Source organism: Oncorhynchus nerka, linkage group LG10 (assembly GCF_034236695.1).
Source record: "Oncorhynchus nerka isolate Pitt River linkage group LG10, Oner_Uvic_2.0, whole genome shotgun sequence".
Taxonomy (NCBI): domain Eukaryota; kingdom Metazoa; phylum Chordata; class Actinopteri; order Salmoniformes; family Salmonidae; genus Oncorhynchus; species Oncorhynchus nerka.
The window spans coordinates 63,942,197-63,957,898 of NC_088405.1; the positions used below are offsets into that span (position 1 = coordinate 63,942,197).

At 43.4% G+C, this 15,702-nt stretch overlaps 1 protein-coding gene and 1 long non-coding RNA gene across 3 annotated transcripts; one reads left to right on the forward strand and one right to left on the reverse strand.

The window, feature by feature from the left end:
* The first annotated feature begins 5,660 nt into the window (after positions 1 to 5,660).
* LOC115135818 (uracil phosphoribosyltransferase (FUR1) homolog (S. cerevisiae)) lies at positions 5,661 to 11,257 on the forward strand. Of its 2 annotated transcripts, none has more exons than XM_029670930.2 (8): positions 5,661 to 6,252; positions 6,780 to 6,822; positions 6,959 to 7,028; positions 7,166 to 7,228; positions 7,459 to 7,620; positions 8,389 to 8,487; positions 8,633 to 8,720; positions 11,127 to 11,257. In XM_029670930.2, exons 1-8 carry the CDS (start codon positions 5,963 to 5,965, stop codon positions 11,209 to 11,211), a joined length of 900 nt encoding a protein of 299 aa, XP_029526790.1. In that variant the 5' UTR covers positions 5,661 to 5,962; the 3' UTR covers positions 11,212 to 11,257. The 2 variants fall into 2 exon arrangements, with proteins under 2 accessions (XP_029526790.1, XP_029526792.1); XM_029670932.2 differs by lacking the exon at positions 11,127 to 11,257 and adding an exon at positions 9,095 to 11,067 and having other exon boundaries at positions 5,667 to 6,252.
* Positions 8,694 to 13,155, reverse strand: LOC115135819 (uncharacterized). Its single transcript, XR_003864534.2, has 2 exons — positions 12,703 to 13,155; positions 8,694 to 11,418 (listed from the first exon to the last, which is right to left on the reverse strand). It is a non-coding gene; the product is annotated as an uncharacterized LOC115135819 (long non-coding RNA).
* Between the last annotated feature and the right edge of the window lie 2,547 nt (positions 13,156 to 15,702).

Here is a 15,702-nt window from a genome sequence, read left to right on the forward strand (position 1 = left end):
CATTCTATTGAAACAGAGCACAGAGGTTTATTCACAGGCTTTTCACCCACATACAGTATGGTGTTAATCGTTTAGGAGCTACCGCCTGACAGGGGCCACAGGAGCCCTGGGCACATCCTATCGTGTTAATGGTCTGTCGTCAATCTTCATTTGTCCCTCTAATTTGACGAGGAGTTCTACGGATTTATCACACAATCTCACACCATGAAAAATACTTCCCACCTTCTTGAGATTCTGTCCCCGCCTTTTTCAATACAATGAACATTCATAAAATGCAAATAATTACAGAGAAGTTTGACAAGAAATTAGACGTACATTTGCTGTATATGTCAGGAATATAATTTTCTCACATCACCAGAGTGCTTTGAAAAGCAATATAACTCCCACACTGCTGTTACAAACTATGCTAATCACCCGTGGGGATGCCATCAACAGCTCTAATACCTGTTTGAAAAGGACATACAAACAACTGTTTCATGAGCAGACATCCTACACAAAATTGTAAAAAATAAAACATGAATTTTAATTAATTAAAAAAACATGAATGGTAGTTAGAGTATAGTTTGTGGTATGTGACAGGGAACTGTTTGCCCTCTCATTGCCCTCAATCAGTATCAATGGCCTTGCATTAGATTAGCATTTACCAATTAGCCAAACCACAAGAGTAACCTTCCTTCCCCTCACTGATCATTTGGCAAGCTCAACTCTGAAGGACACAACCTAGGTTGTTCCTGCAGTCTTCTTCTCATGTGGCACTAGTCCAAATCAGATGATTCAACACACACGTACACACACACACACACACACACACACACACACACACACACACACACAAAGACAGCTTTCAGGTGAAAATATGAGAATGTCCACAACCTTCAAACCAACAACTCATCAGTTGTGAAGAGAGTACCAGTACTAGTATCCTTTCTGAAAACGTAATTAGTGGCGTAAAGTGGTGCTACACAACAGCAGCTCAGGTTCCAGATGATCGGGGGTACTTGTCTGTCAGTAGAGACGCAGTCAGGCAGGCAGAGAGAGGGATACCAACATGACTATTTACTCTGCTGCCTATTGTCTAATGCCAGCTGCCACTGGGATGACTGCGGTCTCAGATGCATGTGCAAATTCCTCTAATCCAGGCAATATGGCACCCTAAGACTGCAACATGGCGTTAATATATCTAATCTAAAACTAAACTAATTTTCGAAAGCACTCCCGAAAGAAGAACCAACACCTTCTGACGTTTTCCAAAGGGCAATGAGTGATGAGTCTATTTTCCTCAAGAGGTTAGATATTTGTTTAACTAGATCAGATGATCTACTTGAAAGATATTTTTATTTTCATTACTGGAACCATGTTAAAAAAATACTGAGTTGATTCAATAGTAAGCATTTTTGTCGATACACTTCTAATGTAATGGGTTCTTTCTAAAGCATTTATTGACAAGACAAGTTGGCATATTCAAACATGTTCTGGTATTTAGTTTTAATTTCTGGAAATATTAATTACCCGAAGATTGGTTTGAATTTGTGATTTATCGGGAATGTGAAAATAGCATATAGAGAGCAATAGTGAAGGCGTCTTTTTGAAGGCATCAACTCTGGGGAAATTCATGTTATGTTTCACTATATTGGATCACTCCAATATATTGATATCACTCCGCGGCGGATGGATACATTCGAGGTGAGGATTTACAGATTTACTCCCGTGTACACCTGTGTCACGGCTGGGGTCCGCCCCTATATATAGACCCCATGGCCACGACACATGTTCTCTTTCATTTTCTCGGCGGACATCCGTATGGTTTGAGGTACAAACTTTCTGAAGTTCGCTTGGTAAGTCACTGGTAAGTGTAATATCCTGTGTGGAAGTATACTCCCCGACTGTTTGCAGCCTGGAGCAGCTGGCCACATGGCCAGCCCCTCCTCTTGAGTGCTCAACTCACAGTGCGCGTTTTTTCTGTATCTTCTGCCCGTGGTTTGTCGTACTTGTGTGTTGTTAGCGTTACACTATGACTCTGTGTGCATCCATTAGTATGGTGGCTCTTGCTGCCACAAACTGTAATTTACCTTAAACAACTTGTCGACTGGCTTGTTCTACTTTCAAAAAGTGCATGGATGCTCTCCTGGCAAATTCCACCTACCGAGGATGGTTGATTCTCAATTACCTGGATGATTGGCTGATTTGTGCCCCGACAAGGACCTAGATCCTGTCAGACAGAGATGCCCCTGACCCACATTGGCGGGCTGGGCATTACTGTAAACTACAAGAAGAGTCGTCTGACGCCCACCCAGAGGATGGCCATCGACATGGAACTGGACTCAGTCCTCATGAGAGCATGCCTGCCCACCAGAAGGTTCCAGGCGGTCTTATCTTGCCTCGACCACTTTCGGCAGGGGCGGGTGGTATCTGCCCTGACCTGCCAACGCCTGTTGAGGTTGCTGACGGCGGCCTCATTGCTGATTCCCCTGGGCCTGCTCCATATCCGGCCTCTAACGGTGGTTCAACTCCCACCGGCTGCACCCGAAGCGCCATCGTCACCGCCAGCTGCGGGTGACCGCACAGTACCTCAGGGCATTGTTGAGGTAGCATTATCACTTCTTTCTCTCAGGTGGGGTGGAGATGCTGAGGATGTGCCGCGGTGAGCTGGTCAGCACAGACACCTCCCAGATCGGCTGGGGAGGTGTGACCAAGGGCAGGTCAGCCAGCGGCTGTTGGTGTTAATGTAATTTAATAATTCCAATATGTTTTCATTAATTGAATTCACTTAGTCCATTTTATGAGAATTTGTAAGATTCTTATTTGCATAAAATAGACAGAGACCAGTCTTATCAAAAATAGATAATAGTATTTATTCTCGGAGCGCGCTGCCATGAAACCACGAACAACAGTTTGTATACAAAATATGACATCATAGGTTATAAATTGTCCTTCCTCCTATCGACCAGGACCCAACAAAGTTGAAAAGTTTATTCCCACCCCCTTGCTCTCTTACTCCAGGCACACAGTTAATTCAAGATTAAACTACTAAAGTATTCATCCATCACCATTCAGCAGACAGTTCCAGCTAATGGAAAACCTAAGAAAACACACACTGCCTTATCTAAACATCCCAGAGCTAAGTTGAGTCGGTTCAACCATAGGTTAACGACCCTTTTTGCTTACTTAAAAACCCATAATTCCAGTCCTCTCCAACCTGGCTGGAATGGTATTTATTTTATTTAATTACCCCGTTTCATGCTCCACAATCCCTCCCTTATGAATTAATATTGTTAATCAGATATAATAAAACAGAGTATAAGTTTCATTTGTTATAGTTCTATTTAAAATGTAGATATTGTTTAGTCATTATTCATAATATTCCTAACAGTTGGCTACTCTCTTGGAGTGGCAGGCACATTAAATACACTACAGCTCCGAGCTGTACTGCTGGCCCTGCAGTCTTTTCTTCCACATCTGAAGGGAAGACATGTCCTGGTGAGAACGGACAACGCAACAGTGGTGCCTTACATCAACCATCAGGGTGGACTGAGGTCCCACCATCTTATGGCACGGGAGCTCCTTCTCTGGGCTCAGGGCCATCTAGTGTCTCTACGCGCAGCGCACGTACCTGACATCCTGAATGTGGCAGCGGATATTCTCTCCATGGAGGGCCTGCCACCTTGGGACTGGAGCCTACATCCCCAGGTGGTGCAGCACCTGTGGGACAAGTTCGGGAGGGTACAGGTGGACCTGTTTGCCTCCATGGACAATGCACACTGCCCCCTGTGGTACTCCATGTCAGAGCCACCAGGGCCTCTGGGCTTGGATGCTCTGGCTCACGATTGGCCAGAGCTGGATCTTACGCATTCCACCCTTTTCTCCTGATCCAGGCTGTGCTTGTCAGTACCAGGATGACAGAGCATCGTCTGCTGCTGGTGGCCCCATACTGGCCCAGACGACCCTGGTTCAGCCTTCTCCTGTCCCGGTTGTCTGGGACAACTTGCTGTCTCAGGCAGGGGGAACTCTGTGGCATCCAAGACCGTACTGCCTCAGTCTGTGGGCTTGGCCGCTGAACGACACCAATGATCCATGTTAGAACTACAGGAGGGTGTAATGTACACCATGCAGATCGCAGGGGCACCGGCTACAACCGCGGCATACCAGTTGCGCTGGCGGCGGTTCTGCTCTTGGTGCACTAGTATTGAGGTTGTGCCCGAGTCATGCGGTGTACAGTATGTCCTCCAATATCTGCAGTCTCGCGTGGATGAGGGCCTCAACACAGAGGTTATTTGGCCGCTATATCTGCCTGCCATGTGGGGTGGATGGACAGGCCAGTGGGGCACCACCCCTTGGTCTCCAGGTTTATGAAGGGGTTCGTCGCCTGCGTCCAGCTAGGATCCACTCAATGGCGAGCTGGGATCTGGATGTGGTCTTGGCAGCTTTGGCAAAGCTGCCTTTTGAACCGTTGGAGTCTGCCTCCCTGAAACACCTAAGGTGGCTTTCTTGGTAGTGATTGCTTCCATGAAGAGTGTGGGTGAGCTCAATGCTCTTTCGGTAAGTTCTGAGTGCTACTGGATGGACCCCGGTGGGAGGAGTATATCTCTCCGCCCCAACCCTTCATTCTTCCTGAAGGCCCTCCCTCTGTGGTTGGTTTGATGTAGAGAATGTGTGTCGCAGCCATGAGGTCTATATATAGGGGCGGACCCCAGCTGTGGACAGGGGAGTAAATCTGCAAATCCTCATCTCTGATGTATCCCTCGGCTGCGGAGTGATACCAATATATTGGAGTGATCCATATAGCTCACACAACCATGGTTAACCATTTTTTTGTAGGGTTCTTGGATAAACGCTGAAAATAAGGTATGTGGTTAGTAAACACAGGCTTAGAAGATCTATGTTTTGTTATATGATATAATCTTCATCAGCTAACATCACTTGTTGTGAATGTTAAAGCATTTATGTAATCAAAACAAGTACAAAGGCTTCATAATTCATAAAGGTCAGGTTAATGGACTGATATCATCTCATAGAACAAAACTTGTAAAATCTCCTAAACTGTGTAAACCTAAAACCTTATTTTCAGTGTTTATCCCAAACTCCATTCTTTCCCCCGTAGGAACAGTCATGTCTAGATGGGATACAGCTTTTCAAATGGACTTGTTTTTCTTTTATTTTTTTGTGCATTTTAGCTAAGCCCAACCCTTTTCCTAACCTTAGCCTAATTATCCTAACCTGCCACGTTAATTCCCCTAACCTGCTACAAAAAGCCAAGTTTGACAAAAGCTGTACCCTTCTAGACAAAACCCATAGGAATGACTGAACGAACCATAGGTAACTAATTTTCGTTTTTTAGGACTACAAGCTGGGGAGCTTTGTTAGGGGTTTGTGAATGGTCATAAAAAAAAATTAAAGAATGGCACTTGACTGTCCATCAAAGCCTAGGCATTGAAAATAGTCTCAAGCGCTGACAGAATGCTCCCCGTTTCCACTAGATAACACAGTCAAACTTTCACATAAGAACTAATTCATGCTCTATTTGACTCTGTGGCTGTGTTAACTAGTGTCGATCAATGAGCTCTCAAGCGGTACAAGACCTACATCATTCTGACCATTATGAGGCTAGAATCAGGTGTGACGTTACTTCCTGTTACAAAGTTTATGTTCCTGTAGGTTTATACTAACATAGATGTATTTATAATGACGAGATACTCGTCTCCGCCCTAACAATGAGTCGAAGGCAGGCGACATGGTCCAAAATAAGCATATAGAAACGCTAAGGGAAACGCTTCTATTGAACAGATTTAGGCGAGAGTGAACCCTCTCGTTTCGCCTCTTCTTCTCTGGTTTTTGCTGCGGCCACCCAATGGCCGCGACCCAGAATCAGAGAACACAAAAAATGCCCAACAAGACATTTAGCTATATGAATAGCAAAACCGCAGAGAGCCTAAACTGCTCAGCTATTTAGCGTTTTCTTAATTCTATGGAAACGTATTTTGAGAGCGGAATTGGTACGGAAATCAAAATGCCTTGTCAAAATCAGCAGCTGAACAACAATGACAGACAAGAACACGCGGCAATGAGCAGCACCAAGCAGGTTCGGTTTGCTAGCTGCGGAAACAGCGTTCTAACAGAGTCCAATAGAGATGCAGAAGTAGCCGAAACTTGTGAAAATGTATTCAACAGTGAACTACTGAGGCAGATCGGATCGCAATTAAAACTGCTTCCTTTGAATGACCAAATACGAGAATTACAGACCATCATTAGAGACAAGTGAGTCATCATATTTTGATCTGACAGATAATGGACCTGTATTATAATGCACCAGATAACTGTCTAATGATGTGGAATTGAATGATGCATTGTAAACCAAGTGAATGGCCAATCGACGCCATGTTACTATTTATAACTGTCATATTACACTGCACTTATATGGTTACGGTAGCGTTATCTGGGATCTTTGTTACCCAGAACTGTAAATACACATGGTTATTTCTATGAAGACCTAGACAAAATGTCATTATAGTCTGCTCCATTACTCCGTAGTGGCGTAAACGTGGCCACAACTTCCTTGTCTAGCATGAGGTTTAATTTCAAATCATGTTAGACCTACTGACAACAATAGACGATACTGATAACAGAACATTGAATGAGTACACTAATCACAATTTGAGTTTCTGTTGTAAGGTGATACCACGAATAGGCCTACATTTTGGGGGGGGGTGAAAGTGGATCATGCATTGATTTCCTCTTATGTAACCCTTACTGTAAGCATACATGTTATTCTTGTTCTTTTACAGGTCTACTAGCAGGGGAGATTTTGTATTTTGTGCTGATAGATTGGTAAGAAACTGTCTTTGGTTCAATTGACACTGTTGTTTTTACTCTAGGTTAAATACTAATATATTATGTTTTTAATTGAATGACTCATTTGTGTAATGCACACTGTATTGTTTTGACCCACTCGGTTTGTCCACAGATCAGACTAGTGGTTGAAGAGGGACTCAATCAGCTGCCATACAGCGAGTGTACAGTGACCACTCCCACAGGTTAGACCTATTAGATGAAATTCGTCAGAAATGATAGAAATTGGGCGAATACTATGTATTACAGGATTACTGTTACATTTCTAACCAAGAACAGAACTGTCTATTTCAATCGCTCCCCCCTTCCCCCTCTTCTTCAGGGCATAAATATGATGGTGTCAAGTTTGAAAAAGGCAACTGCGGTGTCAGCATTATGAGAAGTGGTAAGGCACTGATCATATAGGATATTAAAGGAAGATTAATCTGAATTGGTCTCTGAATAGAATCCCTGGCTGGTGGACTTGCCTATACCTGACATACCTAGTGCTATCCACTCAACTGTTTGACCTATCAGTTTGACTGTTTGACTTGCTCACCATTACTACATCTTGTATGAGGTTTCCCTTGAATGAATTGAGTTTAATGCAACATCTATTAATTGCTGTGTGTGTAGGCGAGGCCATGGAGCAGGGCCTCAGAGACTGCTGCCGGTCCATCCGTATCGGTAAGATCCTAATCCAGAGTGACGAGGACACCCAGAAGGCCAAAGTCTACTATGCAAAGTTCCCCCCAGACATCAGCAGGAGGAAAGTCCTCCTCATGTACCCCATTCTCAGTGAGTATGGATATACGGTACTTGTGTACCCCATATTCTCAGTAAGTATGGCGAGAGTAGTACTCACATTCCCCATCCTTAATCATAGTCCAGGGGGATTGCACGCATGTAAACAACGAATGTCTTTACATGTCTTTAGGCCAAGTACGTTGTAAAACCCTGCCGTGGAAAAGCATTAATAGACAGTCTCAATACAGTACTAACTCCTCTTGAGGACAAAGAGTTCAGGTGAAGTGTTGCCCTGTCCTGGGCCTGAAGAACTGTCTCTTTTTAATGAACCAGAAATGAAGACTTAATTGCTCCCGTTAGCAAGACAATAGTGTAATCATAGGCATCCTCTAAGATAATTGTGGGAAGGTGTCTTTTATTCAGCTCTGATAATGACCTTAGTAGTTAGCATGCTGCATATTTTTCAGCATAATTTACCGCAAGAAAATAATTACAAGTTTATCTGCTTGGGGTAAACCATAAAGAGCTCACTGCAAGGCCATGAAAATGATAAATAGGACAAATGAAGCCACCGAGAGAAGTAATGTTAATCTTTTTGTCCTCTAACTAACATCCCTCTCTGAAAGGATGAAAAACTGCCTTGAGAAATCAAAATCACATTTTGTTCTTTTATAGAAAGTAGCAGCAGATGAGTCATAGTAATGATCACAAGGCTAGTAAGGGCAGACTTGTCTTCAATACTTCTATAATGTTGCCTGTTTTGTCAAGTCACTGATATCTGTCCTGTGTTTATGCTATATATACATGTTCTGCCTTCAGGTACAGGTAACACAGTGATTGAGGCTGTGAGAGTTCTGACTGAACATGGTCTTCAGCCCAAACATATTATCCTCCTGAGTCTCTTCTCCACCCCTCATGGTACGCCTCACCTACAGTCCCTTGCTTAATATCGAAGTAGATTCTGTAATGTTCAAAATTCTGGGGTTTCATAGTGCAGCATGTTTTCCATTCATTCAGTTTTATTGAAAGCACTGCAAGTCTAATGGTTGTGTCATCTTACTAGGTGCCAAATCCATCATTCAAGAGTTCCCAGAAATCACCATATTGACCACCGAGGTGCACCCTGTGGCTCCCACACACTTTGGCCAGAGGTACTTTGGGACAGACTAGTCAGCCCTCTAGGGCCATTCAATGGGACACCATACTATGAGAACCAACCATTGAATGGTCCCTCTGTCAGTTTGTCCACTTATTTCAAAAGGAGTTGTTACCCTGCTGAAGATTCTTGCTTTGCTGTGTACGCCGCCTTAACCTGTGCTCCTCAGTCTGACAAACAATGCAAAGATTTTCCTGGAAACCACAAAAAAGCACATTCCATGTAGGTCTTTTAGGAACTAGTCTAGCGAGCTTGCATGTACTGCTGCCGTTTTATTTATTCAGTAATGGTAGTTCATTCTAGGTTGTTTTTCCTCATTTGAAAGTCTAAATAATTTAAATATTTTTTTTCAATATATTCTATTCAAAGTATGTGAGCGGAGTTGAGCAGACGGAAATCCTGCTCGTCGCTTATGGAGCGGTGCTCCACGTCCTTTCCAACCACTCCGCAACAAACCTCTCCGCTCTCACGGGGAAAAATGCCGCTCCAAATTCTCTCCAGTCATTAAAATCACCATTTAACCAGCACGCATCTATTTTTTTGACTACCTGGACCTAGCATTTGGTTTTTAAGTATTGAAACCAAACCATATGATTTGAATGAAAAGTATTATAATAAACATGAAAAGGTGAATGTAAAAAGCGCTCATCATTTCAAATAGGCTACATGTCATATTAAACAACGTATAAACACTCAAAAGGTCAGGAGCCTAAGAAGGAACAAAAAAATAATATTTAGGCTATATTATTTCAATTATTACAAAGAAATATATTGTGCAGCATTTGCGAGTGCAACACAATAGGCTGATAGGGACAAAGCGCTCAGCATTTAAACAACGTTTAGTTGTATTCAATCATTAGTCTATAAATTGTGCTTTTAGGCTGTGACTTAGAATGAAATGAAAACATTATTAGGCTCAGTCTACAGTGCCTTTTGAATTTATTTTTAGAAACATCAGTTTGTGGCTTCATGCTCATGTGATGATGCGTGGAGAGCAGGCCAGCAGCAGAGAATATCCTCTCTGCAGAGCCACTGGGGATGCTAAACACCCTTTTGGCCACTCTTGCCAGGCTGGGTAGTGATGCAGAGTTGTATATATCTTTTTCTATCGGTAGGCCTAAAGGTTTTTAGGCAAAGTAACCCAATCAAAACAGAAAGCTCCTTGAATGTTGGAATATTTATTTTTTATTTTACCTTTATTTAACCAGGCAAGTCAGTTAAGAACAAATTCTTATTTTCAATGACGGCCTAGGAACAGTGGGTTAACTGCCTGTTCAGGGGCAGAACGACAGATTTGTACCTTGTCAGCTCGGGGGTTTGAACTTGCAACCTTCCGGTTACTAGTCCAACGCTCTAACCACTAGGCTACCCTGCTGCCCCAATATGCCAGGCTTATTGGGCCAAAATCAATTATGGCCTATTGTGTGTGTGTGTGTGTGTGTATAGAGCTAGATATATGTAACAGAACTTTTAAGATATCTTATTTTTAGTTTATAAATACTTTGCTACAATGACACACTTAGTTCCTTTCTTTTAGCATGTGCACTTAATAAGTACACCATCGTGCTTTCAGGATATGTTTTCAGTTTCCACAATGATTCTTTAGTTGTGGACACTACATCACCACAATCCCTCTCTTGCTCTTGGTCATCATCTTTGTAAGTCACCTTGATTTTGCACATGTGTGTTTTATCAGTTTCTTTATGAAAATATTTAGTGAGCTATAGCAGCACAAAAGTAAACTACAAATGCATGCTACGCCAGCCATGTCCTTGAACTGAGCGAAATTGGAGCGGGCGAGAAGGCCGACGTTCCAGCCTTTGGGGATCTCGCTCTGCGCTCCAGTCAAAAGGGCACGCTCCGCTCACATACTCTGATTCTATTGTCTTGTCTTTTTTTCTTTCTTTAGTGTTGTCATTATTATTGCCACAAACAGTTTTAATGTATCATAACACTGAAAAGAAACAAACCAATCAAGAGAAACTCTGACCAGATCTGAAGTGCAATTTGATGGAATATGCAATTTGGACATTTCAGAGTGCAAAAGGCTGGAAAAAGAAGCTCAGAAATACATTGCCCTTATGACATCTATGTGTAGTTAAGGAGTCATCAATCCTCCATCGTTAACACAATGGAAAGGTCAAATGCTTTATCTAAATGTTGAAAGTGCGTGGGCGACAGAGAAACAAAACGAGGCAGTTTGAGGCCGTGATGGGGGCGATGGGGGTGTGACGTCGAGGTTTCTGTGTGTCTGTATGCTGTTTGTACGTTTTGTATCATTCAAGAAAAAAATAAAGAATACACAGATAAAACCCATATACAAAAATAAATGATTAACTACATTGTGATAAATTATTCAGTCTATTGGATGTATTGACAAAGCATACCCCTTTTCTTTCAGAGTGAGTTTGAGGTTGGAATGTATCATCTTTGTATGGGAAGAAGAGTCATCTTCACATATGCCTGCCTTGCCCAAATGCTGTTGAGACAAACAAGTTACTACTAGCTAATAACCACAAAGAAGTAAAGGTTTGGAACATATTCCTCATATCATGCAAACACTTAGAATAAAACATTATTGACACTGACAGAGAAGTCCCTCACCATATTCTACCAATCCCACTTCATAGAATGTCTTTCTCCCCATGACTCACTGGCTCTGTTATTGACATCAGGGAGGTCTCTCAGAGGTGCTGAAATCATACAATAGATCAAATGTCAATACTCCAAACACAGACAGAAACAACACAATACCTCTGCAAACACATTTCAGTCCCCCAGTTCCTTGTTTTCTGAGAATTGATTATGCACTTTGTCAAGCACTCACCATGACAAACCTTATGGCCACTAGGTAGCACTACACCTGCACATGTTCTGGTGGCCTGGCATGATTTTCATGCACATTACATTGTGTTGAATGTCATTCTTAAGTCTAAGTGGCAAGGATAGAGCGCATGATTGTTTTTAATCATCAGTCGCCAGTTCATCATGCACTGTGACAATTTGACTTCTAAGGAGTCTTATCTGTCTGGGATAAAGTGAGAGGAAAATAACCACTTAATCAAATCTAAGAGTGTACTTTCCAAGAGCTCAAAGAGAAGGAGCCGTCTCATCCACAGACCATTTAGCAAGGCTGCCTGTCATCATACTAACCAACCTATCCTATTTCAGGACTGCTATTACATGTAGATTACCAATAGGTACACCAGTGAACGAACATGTGGTGTGTCTTTACAATGATTTGAGTGAGTACCCGTAATTAGTTTATATCAATACGCACAAGTCAATGAGTGAGTGTGGTTGTTACTGGACTGCTGGTAGTCATACACTTAGGTTGATGAATTAGACATTAACAACAGACATGATGATTTCCCAAAACAAGGGATCAGATTCAATCAAGACAAAGGCCCATTAGAATAGCTTTAAATATTCACCAATGAGAGACTGCTTTTATATCAAGTCATTTTTTGGTTCCGTGACCACCACCAAGGTATGTCGTCATTGTCAGCGCAACTAGTCTGTTAGGTTTCTACCAAGTACTGCATTAGCCATTAAATCAGGGAGAAAAGCATAACTTCCAGTTGCCATAGACACCTAGAAACTGTTTACCATATTATCCTTCCTATTGCTCCAAGGGCTCACTAAACGTAGAAGCCATTCACCCAATCACAGGCAGATGAACAGTAGCTGGTTATGTAATCCTCAGAGGTGAGGCACCACAGAGCTCTTCTCTGCTGGAAAGTGTTCGGCACCTCCCCAAGATGTCCATCTACATTAATTGCCTTGGATTGGTTGCAGTAACTGTGAAGTGTTTTATTCTATTCTAATGACTGGGACGGTTTCCCAAAAGCATCTTAAGTTTAAGTTCATTGTTAGAGCTACATGGTTCTAATGATGAACTTAGCCTTAAGATGCTTTTGGGAAACCGGGCCCAGAGTAGCACCTTGGATTCCCCTGGCCTGCTGGGCTCGACTTACCCAAGCTCTCCTCTTCAGATCCTGCCTCCCTCTCCCTCCACCCCACATTAGCTAACAATGGATTGTTTGATTCATTGTTGCTCCTGGTGGGAAAATTGTGTCCATCACCCTGGTTGGGAAACAAACACAGAGGCCAGATTCAAGATGGAGGAAGGAACACAGCCTGGAATGATACTTACTAAACTGTAGGTATCAGAGGTCCTATTTCCTGCCACAAAGAATATTCAAATCAAATTGTATTTGTTACATGCTTCGTAAACAACAGGTGTAGACTAACAGTGAAATGTTTACTTTAAGGGTAGTTCCAAAAAAATGCAGAGTTAAAGGTAATAATAAAAAATAAATAGTGACGAGGAATAAATACACAGTGAATAACGAATAGCAATAACATGGCTATATACAGGGAGTATCAGTGCTGAGTTGATGTGCAGGGGTACGAGGTAATTGATATAGATACAGTACGTACTGTACATATACGGGGCGGACCCCGAGTGGTGCAGCGGTCTACGGCACTGCATCTCAGTGCTAGAGGTGTCACTACAGACCCTGGTTCCATTTCAGGCACAATTGGCCCAGCGTTGTCCGGTTTAGGGTTTGGCCCGGGGTAGGCTGTCATTGGAAATAAGAATTCGTTCTTAACAGACTTGCCTAGTTAAATAAAAAATATATAGGTAGAGGTAAAGTGACTATGCAACAGGATAGATAAGACAGTAGCAGCAGCGTATGAGGTGAGTGTGTGTGGCGTCAGTATGCATTTCTGTGTGTGTGTTATGTGTTCGGGGTGCTGGGGTGTCAGTGTCAGTATGTGTGAGTGTGTGGATAGACTCCGGTGGGTGTGTCCATTTGATTAACTATTTAGCAGTCTTGTTTAGCAGTTTATAGGCGTAGGGGTAGAAGCTGTTCACGGTCCTGTTGGTTCCAAACTTGGTGCATTGGTACCGCTTGCCGTGCAGTAGCAGAGAGAACAGTCTATGGCTTGAGTGGCTGGAGTCCTTGACAATTTTTGGGGCCTTCCTCTGACACTGCCTAGTATAGAGGTCCTGGATGGTAGGGAGCTCGGCCCCTCTCGCCACCCTCTGCAGTGCTTTGCAGTTGTCGTACCAAGCAGTGGTGCAGCCAGTCAAGATGCTCTCATTGGTGCAGCTACAGAACTTTTAGGATCTGAGGACCCATGCCAAATGTTTTCAGCCTCCTGGGGGGGGGGGGAAGAGGTGTTAATTCCTTAGTGATGTGGACATCGAGGATCTTGGAACACTCGACCCGCTCCACTACAGCTCCATCAATGTCGCCCCTCTGTTTCGTGTTGTTCATGATCAGCTCCTTGGTCTTGCTGACATTGAGGGAGAGGTTGTTGTGCTGGTACTACAATGCCAGGTCTCGGAACCTTCCCCCTCACTCGTCGTTGTGATCAAGCCCTCCACCGTTGTGTCATCAGCAAACTAGATAATGGTGTAGGAGTCGTGCGCGGCCTCACAGCTGTGGTTGAACTGGGAGTTCAGGAGGAGACTAAGCACACACCCCTGATGGGTCCCAAGTTGATAGTCAGGTTGGCGGACGTGTTGTTGTCTATCCTCACCGCCTGGGGGCGGCCCATCAGGAAATCTAGGATCTAGTTGCAGAAGGTGGTGTTCAGTCCCAGGGTCCTGAGCGTGGAGGGGACTGTGGTGTTGAATGCTGAGCTGTAGTCAATGAACAGCATTCTTACATAAGTAAACCTTTTGTCCAGGTGGGTGAGGCCAGTGTGGAGTGCAATAAAGATTCCATCGTCTGTGGATCTGTTGGGGCGGTATGCGAATTGGATTGGGTCCAGGGTGTCTGGGATGACGGTGTTGATGTGAGCCATGATCAGGCTTTCAAAGCATTTCATGGCTATAGGTGTGAGTGCTACGGGGCAATAGTCATTTAGGCAGGTTACCTTGGCATGGGGACTATGGTGTTCTGCTATAAACAATAATTACAGACCGTGTCAGGGATAGGTTGAACATTTCAGTGAAAACACTTGCCAGCTGGTCAGCGCATGCTCGGAGTACGCGTCCTAGTATTTTGTCTGGCCTGTGGCCTTGAGAATGCTAACCTGTTTAAAGGTCTGACATCGCTACGGAGAGCGAGATCCCACAGTCACCTGGAACAGCTGGTGCTCTCATGCATGGTTCAGTGTTGCTTGCCTCTAAACGAGCATAGAAGGCATTTAGCTTGTCTGTTAGGCTTGCGTCACTTGGCAGTTCGTGGCTGGGTTTCCCATTGTAATCTATGACAGCAAGCTTTATTTCATTTCCTGATTCAATTATTATGTCATACTGTAAGGTGTAATGGAGGGATATAGCTGTAAATAAAAATCAGTACGATGCAAGAAAACTAACTGCATATCATGACTTTTGGCCCTAATAGCCAAGCACACCTTGAGAAGGTAAGAATGAACCAGGGCATCTTATCTTCTCCAAACACCTGGAGGAAGTTCTCCAAGAGCCTAATGTTGAAGCCATTCCTGTCAGGAAAGAAAGGAGCAGAGTGGCTCTGAGGGAGGGGAAGAGAGCGGAAAGAAGACGAAGACAAACACACCGTTCCATAAAACAACACCCAAACCTCTGCATGTTGTGAACCGATAACAACATGTAAAAAATCTATAGCATGCTTAAAACATCTTTGATTCAGCTAAATGTTTATATCACATATCAAGCTGCTGTTGAGTGTAGCTGTAAAGGCAGAACACACTGGGTATTTATACTTACCCAATGTAGATTTGTTCCTGGCCACCAGTCAGCAGTGGTACCCAAACAGGAACAGTCGCCAAGAACATCAGAGCTACCAGCATGAGGAAGAGAACATGTAACTTAGCAGGCCTATTAGGGAGCCCCCTCAGAGAGAGAAACACAGAGGGAGAAAGAGAAGAGAAAAAAGAAAGAGCCATTAAGACGACAACACAGAGCCGTAGATGGATATTAATGCAACGGTTGCTCTGCCTTCAGACAAACATCCTCCAATCACTCGCCACCCAGTACT